The 19798-nt window shown below is 41.0% G+C and overlaps 2 protein-coding genes across 4 annotated transcripts in view; one reads left to right on the forward strand and one right to left on the reverse strand.

Moving 5' to 3' along the window:
- Nucleotides 1-19464, reverse strand: part of cog5 (component of oligomeric golgi complex 5) — a 50661-nt gene extending 31197 nt beyond the window's left edge. For both annotated transcript variants that reach the window (XM_071539799.1, XM_071539800.1), the window contains exons 1-6: nt 19413-19464; nt 17752-17891; nt 16776-16833; nt 16146-16200; nt 15558-15627; nt 12392-12512 (exon numbers count right to left, since the gene is read on the reverse strand). In XM_071539799.1, the coding sequence (XP_071395900.1) occupies nt 12392-12512; nt 15558-15627; nt 16146-16200; nt 16776-16833; nt 17752-17891; nt 19413-19458 (490 nt within the window). In that variant the 5' untranslated portion in view covers nt 19459-19464. The remainder of the gene's footprint in view (nt 1-12391; nt 12513-15557; nt 15628-16145; nt 16201-16775; nt 16834-17751; nt 17892-19412) is intronic.
- LOC139661357 (G-protein coupled receptor 22-like) lies at nt 2424-7895 on the forward strand. Of its 2 annotated transcripts, none has more exons than XM_071539811.1 (4): nt 2424-2878; nt 5128-5272; nt 5626-5772; nt 6183-7895. In XM_071539811.1, exons 2-4 carry the CDS (start codon nt 5150-5152, stop codon nt 7233-7235), a joined length of 1323 nt encoding a protein of 440 aa, XP_071395912.1. In that variant the 5' UTR covers nt 2424-2878; nt 5128-5149; the 3' UTR covers nt 7236-7895. The 2 variants fall into 2 exon arrangements, with proteins under 2 accessions (XP_071395912.1, XP_071395913.1); XM_071539812.1 differs by lacking the exon at nt 2424-2878 and adding an exon at nt 4390-4411 and having other exon boundaries at nt 5145-5272.
- Nucleotides 19465-19798: the final 334 nt, after the last annotated feature.

Consider the following 19798-nt stretch of genomic DNA (forward strand, 5'->3'; position numbering starts at 1 on the left):
CAGCGTGCTGATAGCAAGGCAATATGAATCTGTTTGTAGACTGACTGCAACAAGGCACCGCACTGTAAAATCAACACACTGAGTTCTAGATAGAGACGTACCCTACACACCCGCGGCGGCACACTGACACACTGTTGAGCCAATGAGTCACGATTTTTCAAGCAGTGATTATTTCGAGTAGTGAATAATTAGGCATAATGAGTGCCTGTCAAACAGCAAGCAACACTGGTCTTCACAGGATAAAATGCAGCCCAGTTCACTGACTCCCAACAGGACTAGCTCTCCTATTGTACTTCACATACTGTATACACTGGCTACTAACATAACAGGCCTCCTATAGACACGCTCTCCTATTGTAATTCCCATATACACCGACTAGTAACACAGAACAGTATCATCTCCCTTCATGTAGCTTTTGCTAACCGTGCATACACATTAATATCCAGAGCACTTCACTAAAAAATGAAGTTCATTAATCAGAATGTGTTTAATCTCACACGTATCACAAAACTGAACAGGCAGGCATGGGTTTCTTTGGTTTAGGTTTGAGAGTTATTGAGAGAGAATCGGTTCGAATTTGTCCTCAGACTGAGGTCATCCAGAGGACAGTTATTCCGTGTAGTGGAAAATACAGCTCAAGGAAATGGTGAACATGAAAAAAAAAAAAAAAGAGAGCACGGCACTTAAGCCTCACAGAAAGAATAGTGTTGGGAAAATAAAGTTTTTATATAGCAGCATTTTCATATACTTCAGGTAACAGGAGTTTCATAGGAATTCAAATCTCAACAGAGAATTACAACTAAACATATCTCAATGTCAATAAATTACCCTGAACGCTGAGGACAAAAGAAGAGATAAAATGCACACGGGTGTAATGTCCCTTTAACCAGACTGATACTACACACTTTAATCCACAGTGATAGGCTTCCCTCTCCGACTTGACACTTCGGGCATCCCTTTCTGAAACACACAGCAGAGCCTTCAGCTGCACATGTACGGCTAATTTGGGGAACAAAATTATTATATTGCACTTCACTGCAACTCATTTCAGCATCTTGACCATTTTCAGCTGCAGCTGGTGTATCTAAACGAGGTGAAATGTTTCCATATGGCAACATTATTCTGCTGTAAAAAAAAAAAAAAAAAAAAAAAAATCACGCTATATGGTTATACAAAATGAATTGCCCAGCTCTACTCACAGCTCAGAGGGCTTGAGCTTCTTTTGCTAGGTCAATATTCTTCCTGGATTCAACGAGTGGCTTGTCATAGTGTTCAATTCAGATAGCAGTCAGCAATACCACAAAGAAGAAAAATACACAACAATACACAAATTGTTCTTTAACTGTATATATGAATGTGCGCACCAGGGCTAGAGTGAATTTCTTTTCAATTAAAATAATGTATTGTAAATAGAAGCTGGATATGACAACACACTTACACCCAAAGTCTTTCCAAATTTAAATTTTGAGGACAATCAGCATACTAAATTGAATGAATTGATCCCAGCCCTGTTGCAGAGATTTATTTCTCTAATTCAACACGCAAACACACATGAGGACTGTACAGAGGAGTCACATGTGTTTCATGATGTGCTGGAAGTGTGTGACCCACTGCTGCGTCAATCATCACATGATTTCATACGCCAAGGTGGTTCGCAAAGAACCAGTTCACAGCTTTCAGCACTCATTTGCCAAACAAACACATGACGGGAACCATCAAAGACAAGCAAGGCATAAAAAACTGATTAAACACACACTCCGCACACACACACACAGAGACACAGGCATCCAATTAGCACAGAAAGAAGAAGTGATCTGTCAGGGGATGATAAATGAGTTTAAAGTAGGCGACGAACATTTAATGCGACAGCCTGACCGGTGGGAAATGGTCTGATTTTAATGTGACACACTTCCTTTTTTTTCCACCCAATTTCATTAAAATCTCTTTCTCTATCCTTTTCCTTCTGCAGGACGAGAGGTGGAAACTGATGGAGGGAGAAAGCGAGGGATGAAGACGACCGCGATAACGTCATTCTCCGTCTAAATCAATTCCCCCCTCGCTAAGGATAAAGTGGGAATAAGAAGGTTTGCGAATGTCAAAAAGTCAAGGGATCAGTCGCTGTCTGCGCTCTTCAAAGGGCTCTGCGTGACCTGCGGCAACCTTTGGTTCAATTCCACCTTGGGTCGGAGGTGTGTGAAGCCAGGGGTTAACTGGGTGGAGTACAGAGGAACACCCATACACCCTTGTTTTCTCTCTCTCTATCTGTCTCTCTCTCTGAACCCCCCCCAATCCCCCACTCTCTCCCTTCTCTTTCTCTGAAATACACAAGCACACACCTGAGGCGGCCTGACATAAGGTGCCATGGATCACAACTGGACCTTCACCATCTCCGGAGAGAAAAGGAGACAAATCTGAAAGAGATACAATACACCAGGAGGAGGGGAGAGGAGTGGAGAGAGGAGGATTGTTCTGGCCCTGGTACCGTTTTCAGGGGGAAGATGACAACGGAGGCAACAGTCCAAGCACAACGGAGAGAACAACGAGACAGAACAGTGAATGAAAGAAAGCATTGATCTTATTGCACCGCGCTGATGTTGCGAAGCACATGCCCCCCCAAAGAGGGGCGGGAGTGTGTTGGTTTCTGTGTTTACTGATCAACAAACAGCCCAGTATCCTATTATAAAGCCACCGATGACTTGTCCATGCCCATCGAACATCTATACATCTGCCAAAAGACTCCAAATCGAGCGGATTAACTGAAGATCGTGAGAAATATCAACAGTTCAGCTATGGTGGGATGGTTTGATGTGCTCCAGCAAGTTCCTTGTGGCCACTTCAACTGCTGCTGAGCTGGAGAGGACACTACTGGGAGGGAGGGGTGAGTTTAAGATTGAGATCACACCTACAGTTTGTTTTCTTTTGGTCCGAACCATAGTGGAAAACTTCACTATGCTGCGTTTTTGTATTTGGTTCATTTAGGCTCAATCTGCCCAATTACAAGAAAATCAGGACTCAGAAGTAGCTTGTTTATTGGACAGAGTTTTGTAACCTGTCATCCTACGAGGTTTGATTTTTGGGGGCGGTAAGGCGCCAAAACAAATCAGATTCCAGTCCCTTTAACTTCAGCTAAGCATGACGGGCTTGTCTTTTGCCGTTATTTACCTTCTCTGGTCTTCATACCAGTTAAGAACACATGAAGACATAGCTGGGTATGAGCATCAGCTGAGATTGCAGTTTGGCCTCGGTTCATTTTGTTATGCTAGTCACGAGTAACTGCTGGCTATTAGATGTCAACATCCGTCTCATTATACCCATAAACCCTTGCATTTTGGGGTCGTTCCCTGTAGTTGGTTCAGATTACATTTTCACTCCTTACAAACCACACCAATTGTCTTGGAAGAGGACTGAGACTCACATTTTCAGGCATCACAAACACTTGGAATGTACCAAGACCTATACTGGTATCAGATGTCTGCCCAATATTTGAACACAGCTGTTAATATCAGAGTATCAAATGTCACTTTATCATGTCAAAAAATCTAAGTGAAGCCACTTGATTTTTTGCCCTTTTCACACATAGAACAATGAATTATACCTCAATCATTTTTGTCCAATAACCCCAAACTGTCTGAAGATAATGGATTGGATCAGTACTCTGGATCAGTTCATAATGGAAATTTAATATTCAGAATCTGTAGTGAAAAAGCGGTGTTGCTGCATCCCTTGCTGTTATTTCTCTAAAGAAACTTAGAGTACTATGCGTGTGTACAGTTGATGTAGTGTGGCCCCAGCCATTACAGAAACCCTAATCTTATTTATAATTTTCGTCACCATGCCCTACTTTCTAAGCTACAGTATGAAATCTATCAGGTAGGTTGTTGACTTATTGTAACGAGGAATAACCTCTTCTGTCACAAGGCTTGTTACACAGTTAGGCTCCTATATTCCAATGACTCCTTTAACACTTGAACTTAGTAAGTGTCCTGAAAAAGCACCCTTAATGTTTGCATATGTAGCAATGGTAGTACAAAAACGAACTTTTCCTTTGAAACCTCAGGGAATCGACTCGCTGACATGTAATGATAGACCTAATAAGAGATTTTGTAGTGGGAGGTAGAAATAGGAAAATATATTTCAGCCTCTCAACTACAAACAACTACAAACCAAGCTAAAAATGACAAAAACACTGTATGATATAAAACGTTGGACAATTTCTGCCAATGAGGTGATTTACCATAAATAAAGCAAGTGGATGACCTTCACAAACTGCATTTTGCTGTTATTATAGTTTTATACCTTCACCTTTAATTTCTTTAATTTCTTTTCCATTTTGGTAAACAGTGCACTTAGTGTAGAAATTACCCAATTTTAAATAATTCGGTACCACAAGGAAATGTGCATTCAAGGGAGGTGAATGCTTTTTATAACCATGATATCAATTATCATCCATTATCTCTTAATAAATACAATTTATAATTACTAAATCCCACTGAAGACATAAACATAGCAGTAGTCAAAAACTTAATAATGCAATTAGGCAAGGCACTGTGACACTATTGCTGATTTAAGTCAAAAGCAATATCAGCTTCGCATTTCAGTCTTTACAGCAAATAATAAATACAAGATGACAAATTTTAATCATCACCACTGTTTAAAATAATTCTAATCAGATCGGAGGGACATTACGGTGTGCAATTTCCATCTCTGTCTTCCTCATTTAACAAAAGTACACTTAAAAGTTAAAAGAGTAAGACTAGTCACCAAGCCTCATATGCATACTTAAAAACTTTTTTGAGATATATACAGTACATATAATACTTTCTCATTTTATGTCCTAAAGCATGTAACAGCTCTTGGAACACCTGAACAGAAAAAGTTTGACGTGACTAAAACATAATAAAGGCGTACCATGACATTTTGAATTTTAGTGGAGACAAACTTTCAACACCTGCAGTCCTGCAGTTTGCCTAAAGATGGCCTGTTACCGCTAGCATTCTTCATTGAAACCAAAAGGGTGACAATTTACCAAGTATCTTGATAAAGAAAAATAACCTGCTAGAATAAAAAATGTGAAGGCTCACTTTTAACAAATTCTTTCGCATTTCTTTTGTGCACACGGCTCTCCAGGCCTCTTCCCCCCATCAGGATAATGCACACCGCCCCTGTGCTGATCTCAGCAGCCACCATGAGCAACATGACGGTCCTCGACACCGCTGAACCCTACGACCTCGACATGAGCTCCTCCGACACCGTCTACCCCATCAGCTTCCAGGTACCGCTGTGGCCTAGCACACACTGCTCAGCTGCCTTTCTCAAAGGCATCAAAGTACTGATGTGACATTTGCTCAACTGCAAGTCAATACGCAGAGGAGTAAGATGATTATAGGAAACCGGGCATTGTCCAGTTCACTCGTGGATGGGAAGGTTAAATGTCAGATACTTCAATAATTTATTGCGAGTTCAGTTGGATAAACAGATTGAAAATATTAAGAAAATATCCTGAAACAACTACACTCCCTCCACCACAGTATCACATCTTCTCACACATTAGCGTCAATAATTACGACTCAAAATTGAGTGTGACACTAAATAGCATAACTGCCACCACTCTCCTCCCGTCTCTAGGTTTCCCTGACAGGTTTCCTGCTGTTGGAGATAGTTTTAGGCCTGAGCTCCAACCTGACTGTGCTAGTCCTCTACTGTATGAAACAGAACCTCATCAGCTCCGTCTCCAACATCGTCACCATGAACCTGCACGTGGTCGATGTGCTGGTGAGTCCTGACTCTATTTTTTGTCAGTATGTGGGTGAGTAGGTTCTATACTGGGGCTTCAGCTACCCAAAAACGACCTGTTAGCATTGGTGATGTTTCCTTATTGCTGCCAACAGGCACAGTACCTCCTCAAAGTGCCTCAAATAATGCCCACAGTAAATGATCACTTTTTACGGCACTGTGAAATAGTGATCAATCTTTTCAACATCTCATCATTGCCCTGATGAGTCCCATTCATTTAGTATCAGTGGTTGCTAAATTAGCTGATGTTCGCCTGCCAGTAAACAGAGAACCAAAACATATGTCCCAGTTTCATCTGGTCCTTGCTGGCCAAAGAGTCATCTGGAGATTAAATGAAAACAAACAGGTACTAGGAAGGTATGTGCCCTAAATTATCGGTCTGTTTCCAGGTGTGTGTCTGCTGCATCCCGCTGACGGCCGTGGTGGTGCTTCTTCCCCTGGAGGCGGACACAGCCATGGTCTGCTGTTTCCATGAGGCCTGCGTCTCCTTTGCTAGCGTAGCCACCGCCGCTAACGTCCTGGCCATCACTGTGGACCGCTACGACATCTCAGTGCGGCCAGCCAACCGCGTGCTGACTATGGGCCGTGCTGTAGCTCTACTGGGGTCCATCTGGGCTCTATCCTTCCTCAGTTTCCTAGTCCCCTTTATGGAAGTGGGCTTCTTCATCCATCCTGGTTCGGACCTGGCGAACCAGACTGCAGTGGTCACAGTGGCTCACACCAATGAGTACTACACAGAGCTGGGTCTGTACTATCACCTGCTAGCCCAGATCCCCATATTCTTTTTCACAGCTGTGGTAATGCTAGTGACTTACTACAAGATCCTTCAGGCACTTAACATCCGCATTGGAACACGCTTCCAGCACAACCTGCCTAAAAAGAAGCAACGCAGTAAAAAGACCATCTCTTTGACCGCTGCCACACAGGCCGAGTCGACGGATGGTTCGCAGAGCAGCACGGGAGTCAGGGGAGGTGGGAACGCACCTTTGGGCATGCGGGCGTCAGTGTCCGTCATCATCGCACTAAGAAGAGCGGTAAAGCGCCATCGGGAGAGACGGGAGAGGCAGAAACGAGTCTTTAGGATGTCTCTTCTTATCATCTCCACATTTCTACTTTGCTGGACACCCATAACTGTGCTCAACACGGTCATCCTTAGCACCGGGCCCAGTGATTTTACTGTCCGCCTCCGCTTGGGATTCCTGGTGATGGCTTATGGGACCACTATCTTTCACCCGCTCCTGTATGCCTTCACCCGGCAGAAGTTCCAAAAGGTTTTGAAGAGCAAGATGAAGAAGAGGGTGGTGTCCGTGGTGGAGGCCGACCCCACACCAAACAACGTGGTCATCCACAACTCATGGATTGACCCCAGGAGAAACAAGAAGGTCACCTTCGAAGACACAGAGGCCAGACAGAAATGTCTGTCCTCGCAAGATGTGGAATAATAGGATTTACTGAAACGTACATTTGTAGAATAAAACTGGAGAATTGGTAACAGACATAAGAGTGGAGTTACAGAGTCTGTTGGAGGAATGAACTTCAAAGTATGGTGGTAAAACAAAACAAAAAAACAACATAGGTGTTTCTTAAAGGGATATTTTACAAATAGAGAATTGTCAAGTATTTGAAAAAGAAAAAACATGGAATAAAAGAGACTATGATGGGGAAATATTTTACAACAACAGAGGCTCTAATAGAGGTGGGCTCTCTTACAGATGGAGTACATAATGGATATTGACACTCTGGGGGCAGCTTGCTGAATGAAAACTGAGTCACGGTCACAGAAAAGACCTTTCTTACACCTCAGAGGAGTTCAAGGATAAAGATGAGGAGGTTTCATGATACATACATCACGTCTAAAAAGGGAAACTACCAGCAGTTACATGTGTAGGAGATCAAGAACCACTTTTACAGTCATGGACTGAGCATACTTCTACATTAATTATTTCCCCAGTACAAAAAAAAATTAGTCTCGAAATAGGTGTCATAGCCAAATGAAGAGGGATAATTTATTGCTATTTATTGTGGATATTGTGGTGTCAAGGACAATTCAGTAACAAATCTGTATCTAAACTGCAGTGCATGTCGTTCTTTGGTTAGCGTAATATGAGACAAATGTCTATAATGCTGTACAGTCATAGAATACCTTGATAGTGTTTGTCACCTTTTGTAATAAATAACTAAAGGCACAATATGTGTCAGTATCCTTCTGCTTTCCTGCTCCCCCTTGTGGAATTGGGTACAGGGAGAGAACGCATCAGTCCAGTGAGGCCGAAAAATGACGTGAAATTTAGTTTCCCTTTTGCTTTCCACAAGGAGGTCATGAGTTTAAGAAATGAAGGACAGAACAGAAGATCTAGCCTTCACTTGTAAATCTAGTTGGCAAATTAAAGTCTTCACAATTATTTTTTTCCTGGACAAAAGAATCTGTTTGCCAGACAATTATAGAGCTGCAATGATTAATCGATTAATCGATTAGTTGTCAACTATTAAATCGGTTTGAGTAATTTTTTTAAGAAAAATAAGTCAAAATTCTCTGATTCCACCTTCTTAAATGTGAATATTTTCTGGTTTCTTTACTCCTGTATGACAGTAAACTGAATATCTTTGGGTTGTGGACAAAACAAGACATTTGAGGACGTCATCTTGGGCTTTGGGAAACACTGATCCACATTTTTCACCATTTTCTGACATTTTATAGACCAAACAACTAATCGATTAATCTAGAAAATAATCGACAGATTAATCGACAATGAAAATAATCATTAGTCGCAGCCCTAGACAATTACATGAAGTTTAAAGGGGAGGAACTACAGGTGAGCAGCTATGCAGAAACCTAACTTGTATGTTAGAGGACAGGGGAATGAGAGCAGTGGCAGGGTGGCCAAGAGGTTACAGTCTGACCCATAACAAAAGGGTCACAGGTTTGATCCCCACAACAGCCTGTCTGCATCAACATCCATGTGTCACTGGGGTAATCAAGTGGGCACCGCACATCAGAGATAATAAATAATTTGTTTTTAGCATTGAGACGTTTTATAATTGTGTGATGCAGATAAGCAAATGAAGCAAGATCTTGTGAAATTTGCAATTTGTGGAGTAGCGTGGTTTGCACTTTAAAACATTTTTTTTTTACATTTACGTTACAATTCCTAGATTACCAAGATTACAAGCAAACAACAGCGACAACTGCGAGGGTTAGAGCCGTAGTGTCCTGGCAATACTTCTGTAACTCTAGAATGATTTTTGTCTTGGTTTATGGAAATCATTAAGCCTCATGGTTATGCTCAACCCACTGAGCAACACAGGGATTGGAACCACTAACCCTAGCAGTGTTAGTGCCTGGCTCTACCCATTGAAATACACAGGACAACAACACTGGCGACTATTAAACATTGCAGAGTGAGTTGTGTCAATATGGCTTCTGCTACAACACACGTGGAAGGAGGAGAAAACTGTTAAATGCATTAAAAGAAGAACAAAATGACTGCAGTCATCATGTACTCATTATGTACATGTAGTCACTACTGGCTACCATCTCCACTGGTAAACAATGTACATTATATTATATAAAGCTGCACTAGGCAACTTCACACGTTGGCGGCTCCAAATGGTAGCAAGAGGTAACTGAAAAATGTTACTTCAATACCCAGAACTCCTGTAATTTGGCATCATTAAACTGCAAACAGCATGCTCATGTTCATGGATCAACCCAGCCAGTCTGTGAACACTTTTTATACCAAGAGAGGAAAAGATCTAACGTTGGTGAGTCCAGCTTTCTCTGGATGGAGCGCTCACTGCTGTTTAGGAGACAGTTCGTATTTTGCTCTTAACTCGTCACTTGCTCTGCATCAAGATTTCCCACTTAGTGACCACACCAGACACCAGAATTTAATTTGGACAAACAGGGTGACTCTACAGCATTTCAATTAGAGGGGATGGGACGCTCTTCTCTATTGCAGACCCACTTTGTGATTTAGGCTGATAAGATTGGTGTAATGTTAAATAAAAATTTGCCTAGTGCAGCTTTAAGTTATTCGTTTTTTTTAATCTTACAATTTGGTGTGAGTTTCATAGAAACAGCTGGTATTTGCATACATGCGGCGCATTGTTTGGCTTGCCTAATTCATGGGACCAGGATTCACAAATATTTAATTTCAAGTGCCCGAAAATAGGCCATGGACTCCATTTGCTAAGATATTGTCCCAGGGACTGCCACCTGAGAGGATTTGTGTTCTTGGACATAATTTAATGCTAACTTTTTTTTTTCAAACCCTATCAAGGAGGCCAAGGAATCCCAGGACCCCACTTTGGCAACAGTGGGGTCCCATAATGGGGTCTCATAATGCCAGGCAGCAACACCCATGGGTCAAATTATTGGGATTGTTGGAAAGCAACCTACTGGCGCAGCAGGGATGTGAAGCTGACATCGTATCACCTATAAGAGGCTGTTGCTGTGCTGGAGAACACTGAGGACACTGACCCCATTCAGAGGCTCTTAGCAGCCAATGGAATTGTGTGTTCATGTGTGTGTGTGTGTGTGTGTGTTAGGGTGAGGGGGGTTGCTTTGTATACCAACACACACACACTTTCCACTACCCCCTACGCCGTGTGTGTGTGCGTATGTGTGTTATGAGAAGTGGTCACGGACTACCGGGCACAGGCTGCTGAAAACACTTGTCCTTGCGAACCCGCTCTGTCACGCTTAATGCCTTGTGATAACCAAGGGTAGTATGGCAGATAGATAACTGTTGGCGGTGGCACGGTATGCATCAATATCACTCTCCCTGTGCTGACAACAGAAGGTCATACAGTCCTCCAAAACTATCCAGTCATTGTTGTACACACCAAATGGGTCTTCTGACAAGTGGGTGTATTTTATGTGCGTTTATGAGACTGAAGGAGATTGAAGGGTGGTCGAGGCGATGGGTGTCAACTTTATGGGCTTTATGATGGGGACCTGCAATAGGACTGGGTTACGGTCACGACCTCATGATATTATAAGGAAGTCATTATATACTTTCAATACACTGGAATTACTATAATATACATTATATACATTATGTAATAACAACTTTGACTGTCAAAGCCCACAAAACCTGCGAGGATCAGTCTTGAAGTGTTTTTAGGCATATTGGATGAACAGTGGGGCTGTAACACCTGTAAATACTTACTGCATCATTAAAGGGATAGTTCACCCCAAAGTGAAAATTAATCTCATTATCTACTCACCTCCATGTCAGTCAAAACTCTACTGAAGTTCGTAGGACCACCAAACACTCAGCGAGTTAGCCCCCTTAGTTCCATCTCAGCCTTTTCCCAAACTATTGAAGGTAACAGGGCCATATTTTTATAGCTCAAATTTCTCCCAACAGCTCATGAACTATAATCCAAGTGTTTTGTAGCGATTGCACTGTGGGTCCAAAAGTCCTACTTACCTCTTTATATGCTCTATTTTCCCCGTTGACAATATTCTAGTCGTGCACGCACCCTAGAGCGCTCTGGTGGAAACTTTGTTGAACACAGCATTGTCATAGTGGACTTCTGGACCCACAGTGCAATCGTTTGGCTACAAAATACTGGCATTATGCTGCACATGCTAGTTGGAGAAATTTGATGGACATTTTATGCTTCTTTTGGAGCTGTAAAAAGAGCCTGTGCCTTACACACATTGTTAGAAGGCTGAGATGGATCTACTGGGGCTAACTCGCTGTGTGTTTGGTGGTGTAATGACAGAATTTTCACTTTTGGGTGAACTATTCCTTTAAGTATTCTGATTGAACGTTATCTTAATTGTTGATATGTTTTTGGGCGAATAATTGAGCCAAACACTGAATTTACCTCCATTACGTCTTCCATTACTCCTTCCTTTCATTAGGAAATTAAATGTGCACTTTCTGTGCTGTAGTGCGCTGACCTTGCAGTAAAATGTTAACACATGGGTCTGCACACTGCGTGGGCACACTTTGTGCTCCAGTGCTTCTCCACTTTGTTTCCAACATTTAGTGTGCAATGGTGCGCACGCAAACAATTTTATGATGCTAAACCAGTGAAGCAGTGTACAGCAGTGAAACTAGAAATCTTTAAAGTTGATTAAATTGCCAAAAAGTTAGTGTATTCTTCAAATTCAAGTTTCAACTTTATTTGTCCCAGTGGGCAATTGGTTTCGCAGAATGTATTTTGAAAAATATTACATAAAGCATAAACCTGGCAGGCACAACAAACAACAGACACTAACGCAAAGAGTCAATGCAGTATTTTGACACTTGCTGCCAGTCGTCAGATGAGCATACCCCCTTGTTACTATGAGCATGCTCGATCAACAATCCTTTAAGGCTTCTTGAAGCTCTGGATAGTGTTCATTGCCATGCCCTAGCAGCCTGCAACGTAGCCTAAAGCTGACACATCTGGCCCCATCTGCTGGTTTAAAGGTCAACAGTCGAGTCGTCATAGAAGCTACTGTCTGATCTTCTGTTTCTAAGAGCCTGCAGACTCCAGCGTAGCCTGCCACTGTTCCAGCTATGTTTACAACGTGTCAATCCCCTTGTCCTGAGTCTACAAACCCCCAGAGAAAGACACCAATAAACAGCCAATTCCTTACCTAGTTCGTTGAGGCTCTGAGCGGCCTTGGTGATCTCCCTGCTGCCCCCCTGGAGCTGACCCTGCAGCCTCTTGCTCAGGTACAAGATACGAATGATCCTCCGCAGCAGGTCACAGGCCACCTGGGGGGGAAAGTAGGAAGCAGGGTAGTGTGTTGAATAGGGAGACTGTCCTTCAACCTGCTGTACGGTGATACTGATAGCAGAGGAACAGACAGGAGTTGATCTGATCAATTAGTAGACGTTTAATGATGCAGCATCACTGGAGAGAAATAACATGAACAGAGTCAGTGATGTCAGTCCCTCCCCGTACTGAGAGAGACCTGTGATCTCTATAGTGGTCAGTTACGTAAACGACAGACAACACATCCTTCAAATGACAACATATGGCTCTCACATTTCCACATGCTTGATAGCTGACCTAGCGATTTATGCGCCGAGATGAATGGCCTTGTAGCAGGAACATTAGACATCCTGAGACCTAGGTCAACTAACACATGAGCCATTTTCACCTTGGATGATCCGATTGGTCCCAGAGATTCATAATATATCTATTTTACACGCTTGACCACTGAGTGAACTCTCACCTGACCACTGTGTAACCACCGTATACAATTCCACAGTCCCCACTAATTAACATTTTTAACACAAATATGTTAAAGTGTCCAGGTGCAAGCCATCATTCAAGGGAACATGACACCCTGCTGAAGTGTCCTTGAGCAAGACACTGAATCCCTACCAGTTTCAAGTAGGGCTGTGCAAAAAAATCGATACAGTTGAGTATTGCAATATTTTTTTCCATGATACTGTATCGATTTTTCCAGCCCCTCGTATCAATACATTAGAAAAAATTATTAATGTTTTAAACGGATTTAAAATGTCCTTAAATTTCCCTCAAATCCCTTTGAATTAAATAGTTTTGACTCAATTTATCCGCTGAGTTATCAATATAATAATGTGATGTACATATTAGACTACCCAGGTGGTACACAGCAAGTTGTATTTTCAGCTCTATTTTAAAATTTTCAGTAAATTATGTAGAGTATTGCAATGTATCGCAATATGTACCGTATCGTGACCCATGTATCGTGATACGTATCGTGAGGTCCTTGCCAATACCCAGCCTTAGTTTCAAGGGCGCTGTTTTGTAGCTGAACCTGACCGCTGACCTCCCTGTGGTAAGGGGCAAGCGAAAAATAGAATTTTTCCTTCAAGAATCAATAACGAATCACATTATTAAATTAACTTGAATGAGGCAACGAGGTTGATCAAAGAGCAGCACTTCAGCCAGTCAGTTCATGACTGACAACTGATTTCCTATCAAATGCATGAAAGATATCACAGAAAGCCTGAGTTGAAATTATGTTTCAGAGACACTAAACAAATGGCTACAGGATGTACTCAAATTATTATTCTACAGCAAGTTTTAGCCAAGTGATCTGACTGGTCAATAATGCTTGCTTGCCAATGCTTCCAACCTTCGTTTCCAAGCTCGGCAACAGGAATTATAGTGTTTTATGGTTGCTATGCCAACTTACATGGTAACCATGGAGCTACTCCTGTTTTTTAATGTTTTACATGTGTGTACTCTGAGGAAAAATATTCAGACAAAGCACACATTGACTGTGATCGTGGGAACTTTAGTGCATCACTGTTGTACCCATAACACAGTAAAGAACACCCACTCAGGGGTGTTCTTTATTATTATTGCTGTAATAAAGTAGCTTGTGATTTATAAGATCGATCATTGGTGGTGAAACCCCAATGTGATTGGCTTCAGGGTTAACAGAGATAAAAAACAACACACAGCCAACTGACTTCAAATGTTAAAACCAAGAAGAAAAAGACAGCAAGAGAAGGTTGGGGTGAAATTAAAACCGGGGCCGCTTATAAAATAAAATTTTATAGAGACAGAGAGAGAAATTGATAGAGAGGGAAAGACAGCACAGCGCAGTTTCAGTGCCTGAAGGATAGAAGGAGGTCAGTGTAATGTTAGGGGCCTAGAGGAGGAGGAGGAGGAGGAGGAGGATGCAGCTGAGAGCTGAAGGCCTGTCCTGCCCCCTGTCATGCAACAATGTAAAATAATGTGGGTGGGTGCAGACATGCATGCCAGCTTGTGTTCACATGTTCCCCTGGGTCTTTTCTTTATGTGTGTGTGTGTGTCCATGTTTTATCTAAGGCGGAAACAGAGGAGGTAATTGTGTTGTTGATGGGGGGGAAAATGACAAACCCGGACCTCAGATTCCCCTGGCAGTGTGGAGCATAGTGACTGATCAGCGGCTGTTTGAGTCATATCCAGCTCATACTACAGAAACAAGACTGAGAGGGATATCACACACACACACACACACACAAACTTGAGCAACACAGAGCGATCAGTCCAGGAGAGAGACCGTAGAATCACACTGACCTTTTTACAGCCTGTATTTCATCAATATTTAATGACTATTCCCCTCGGCTGCACAAACAGAGGAATTGCAAACCAGTGTTCCCACTAAGCTGCACATGCACGTGCACGTGCACGTGCACGTGCGCGGTCGTGCACGGCAGCTTGGAGCTCCACGCAAACAACAAACGTCCTGCCTGCACATAGGCAGATACTGAACCTCTCTCCTACACACTGTCTATTGCTCTGTGGGTTTTTGGAAAGCATTGGGTTTAACATAAAATAACGCTCCACGCAAACACTTTCTGCTTTTTCTTATATAATCTGAGAAATAAACTCACTGAGTGTGGCAAACTAGGTGCTACAAAACAATGAAAATCCACATGATTCACATACACTACCAGTCAAAAGTTTGGACACACAGCATTTTTCTTTACTGTTACTATTTTCCACATTTTGGAATAATAGTAAAGACATCAAAACTATGAAATAACACAAATGGAATTATGCAGTGACCAAAAAAGTGTTCAAATCAATATAAGATAGTTCAAAGCCTTGCCTAGCTTTGCCTTGATGGAAAGGCACATACATAGGCATCAACTTCACTATTTATATTTATCTAAGAAACAAATTTCAAGCATTTAAGCAGAAGCCTTCAGATCAAAATGGCTTTAAGAGAATGAAAAACATAGTACATTCAATCAGGTGTGTCCAAACTTTTGACTGGTAGATACATGCGACGGTAATACATCATCATCATCAAGGGTGCGGTGGAGTCTTACCTGCAATCTGGCAAGCTGGGTAGTCCTGGCCACAATCTTGTTGTACGGGTCAACAATCTTCGTCCTTATCCTGTATGAGGAAAAAAAAAAGCATGGCTTGACTGTTTTGTTAAGGACCGAGAAGTTGAAGCTTTATGAAAAAGACAGTGGTGCACCCCATGTACTCGAGGTAAACAACTTGCAGAGGATAACAGGTAGAGTTTAAATCCCATCCTGTACATCAGTTCTCCTCAGTCTCAGGTCTGTGGATTGATCTCACAAAACAACATGGGGAAAAAAGCTTGGGGAAATTTGATTAGAGAGAAGTCCAGAGAGCTGAGGAATATTGATAAATGTGGGTGCTATATTTTAATATAGTAATAATATAATATATATATATACTTTTTTTTTTTTTAAATCAAGTACTTTCAAGACCATCCATTCATTTGCACCAATCCACCAAACTTCAAGGATTTTCAAGGCCTGAGTGAACCCTGCAGGGGGTGCTGAAGAACAGCAGGTCCTCAGTCAACTTTATGTATGTAAACGGAGGTACACTGTAAATACTGTATCTATAATGTGACTAATGCCATAGGAATACATATTTACCGGTCAACAGCTCCCTGCAGAGCACTGATCCTGGTCTGCATCATCTGAAGGACCCCTGAAATAAACCAAACAAACTCTTAAGTTATTAAAGACACAAACTTTTTTTTTTCTTTCTTTTTTTTGACATGGTGAGCTGCCTGATTGTCAGTAGTCCAGTTTAACTAAAGGATGCTGGCCCCCTCTTGTGGTAAAATCTGGGCATTGCAATAGTCTAAAACGTGCTCTTTTGTTTCAGAAAACAAGGAAAAACTGTAAAACTTCTTATTCCAGTGAAGTAACTTGTGTACTGATCTGTGGAAAAGTAGTGTAAGTGCATAATAACACTATAAGCATATTATTAAAATCTATCTAATGCATAATGCACTTCAAGAGTGTAACAACTCAGTAAACGTATAACAATACACAGGTTAATACTGGAATAAGACCATTGTAAAGTAAGTACAGATTTTTCTCCTGTCTTCTCAAACTTAACTTCTCAATGGCCTTGTGAAGTCCTTAACAAAAGTGTATATATACTATATGTAGTCTATGTTATTTTAATGAACAGGAAAAGGGCCATTGTCAATAAAACTGTCACCGAAAAATCCCATTTGAATTCATGATAGTAGTGAATGTAATATGATTATTTACCTTCAAGAGACTCTATCCCAGTTGCCTGAGCCAGTAAGTCTTCATGTCTGGCCACCACCTGACAGGATAAATGTAGTATAAATATATGGAGGGGGGATTTCTAGAATGGCTACTGCTGTATAAGAAAGAGCCTGATGTGACTGGAGGACGGCCACTACTGATACTGCAACACATGGTTAAGATCAGTTAGGCTCTAAAATCTGAAGATCAAGCTCAGTTTAGCTGCTTCCTGATAAGAAGAGTTATGAAAGCCGTAAAAAAAAAAAAAGAGTTGTCCATGTACAAGTCAGTTTTTTTAATAATGTATGCAAGCGGCACAATTATTTGTGTTTAAATGTACATCGCAATTTGGGCGTCCACAATTCATAATTGGAAAATATTGGCATATCTACAATATCGAAACATTTCATTTCATGTAGAATGTCCACTGTAGTTGAAAATGGTCAAAATGTTGATAGAAAGAGGCAAAAAGTGCAGTGAAATATTATTTTTCCTCAAATCATCAAGACTAATAATCCATGCATGTAGACTAGAGCCAACGTAAAACTATGGCTACTATAGGATATTAACTATTAATTTAATCTGTGGATCTGTGGATTTCATGCATCATGTCCTACAGTAACCTGCTCTATATAAGAATGCCACCTAAATGAGTAAAATGTAAATGTAAAGACAACGGGCTAAAGATTTGGCTGAATCTGATGGCTTCAAATGGGCCGATTAACAATTCACAAACTGAATTGTATCAGCAAACAGTAAGCTTAATTACATAATTATGTGCCAATGTCCAGGAAACTGCAAGCTGCATTCTTAAAATCAGACAGGGCAGGGAGACATTTTCAGGCAAATGAAGGGAGAAAAGCTCCCAAACCAGTACAATCATTTAGAAAAGCATTTCAAGGTGCAGGCTGGTTTCCCTCCTTCTGAATGTGTTTCAAAAAGGCCGATGCTATCCAAACACTTGATGTGGGTTTACCTGGCTGTGCAGCTCCTTGTCCAGCTGACTGATGCCCTGTGCCAGCTTGGCCAGCTGTTCAGCGATGACGGCATGGTGAATCGCCTGAGCGGTGTACGTCTTCACATCAAACTCCTCCGTCAGGAAATCGGTGTAGCACTCTGCAAACACAGGTAGTGCGTCCTGAAACTGTTCAGGGCGTTCACAGTCCTGACACCAAGTACTATCCCCTCTAACTGTGCTGTACACTGTATTATACAATACACAGTGTGTGAAAAATACCAACATGCTGCTTTAACTCCTCTCCACATTCAAAAAATCCCCTAAAACACACCTTTTTAAAACTGCTTTTAATCTCTAACTCTCTTTTGGCCTCCTGGTCTTTTAATTAGGGCTGCAACTAATGATTATTTTCATTGTTGATTAATCGATTAGTTGTTTGGTCTATAAAATGTCAGAAAATGGTGAAAAATGTCGATCAGTGTTTCCCAAAGCCCAAGATGACGTCCTCAAATGTCTTGTTTTGTCCACAACCCAAAGATATTCAGTTTACTGTCATAGAGGAGTAAAGAAACCAGAAAATTTTCACATTTAAGAAGCTGGAATCAGAGAATTTTGACTTATTTTTCTTAAAAACCGATTACTCAAACCGATTAATCGGTTATCAAAATAGTTGGCGATTAATTGAATATGTTGACAACTAATCGATTAATCGTTGCAGCTCTATCTCTAACTCTCTTTTGGCCTCCTGGTCTTTTAATTTTAACTTTCTTGTCTTTCTCCCTATTTGAAATGTTCTATTCTCTGCCTTATTCATTGATATTAATAGTAGTAGTTCAAATAGATAGAACTATGCTTAATATGCAGATACATTACTACTATTCTTATCAAAGTCCTATCACCTAATACTGGGCCAATGCTTGTTTGTGCTTTCTGAAAGAAATGAAGCTAAATTATTTAGTGTATCATTTAAAGTACAATACTAACAAATGTAGAGGAAACACTGAAAAGGTACAGTCAGTCTTTGTCTCCTGTCAGTCCCATTCAAATCCTAACAGCATCGAAATCATCAGTACAGTCCGGAAAAACTAAAAAATATATAAGCTTAGCAAGTGGTAGGTAAGGTCAGAGCGCTGTAATGTAACACAGAGTTATGATCTGAGCAAAAAGTAAAGTGACAGTGCGATTGAATTGAGTGATATGTATAGTGTTAAACTTTACAAAAGAAAAACACACATCAAATCTTGTTGAGCGGTTCAACTGTGAGAGGATAAGTCGGTCTAATTTAACGTCATGCCAAAATATACATATTATATAAATTTTCTGAGTAGCCAATATATAACTTACTTGCAGATATATGATTTCAACAGCAGCGCATAGAAGGAAAATGTATTTCCAGTGTCGCAAACATGCTTCGAATGACTGTCATTTACAAGCACAATTAAATTTTTTGCCCTTTTTGGTATAGTCTGAAAGATATCTGTAAACATATTTTGAAATATAGTTAGGTGAAATGCTTTTTGCAGGATGGGACAGATGAGGAAACTCGGCCAAGCTGTTTCTACGGGCCCAAAAAATAACAACATATTTAATATATACTGAAGAACACGTTAAAATACTGTATAAACTGCTGCTGCCATGCTTAAAGCTCAAAAAGTAGAAGCTAATGTTGTGTTTTTTACCATCTTTCAGAAGTGAATTCGTGGAAGCTTCTCTACTCTCCTCCATGTTGACACTTCCGCACCGTGACGTGTGATTCGTGCGACGAGAGCAGGACCAAAGAGCGTTAAAGTGAAAGTCGCCCTCTACTGGACAAAACGAAAATCACTATAATATTCCTAAAGTGTGTCTGTAGTACTCAATAGTACGTTTACAGCGAGCTTATCTTACTTTATGATATGTTTACCTCTTATGATATCACTATAATATTGCTATAATATTCCTACAGGGACCTAAATAGTGTCTCTTATTTTAGAGATTTATTTTCACCTACAGTAACATTGCTATAATATTCCTATAGGGACTTATACTGTGTAGTGTATCTATGTTAGGCTACTCAGTCAGTTTA

Source organism: Centroberyx affinis, unplaced genomic scaffold (assembly GCF_046629955.1).
Source record: "Centroberyx affinis isolate AG114_WGS23_722 - 3 ecotype Tasmania unplaced genomic scaffold, CSIRO-AGI_Caff_v1 ptg003521l_1, whole genome shotgun sequence".
Classification (NCBI taxonomy): Eukaryota; Metazoa; Chordata; class Actinopteri; order Beryciformes; family Berycidae; genus Centroberyx; species Centroberyx affinis.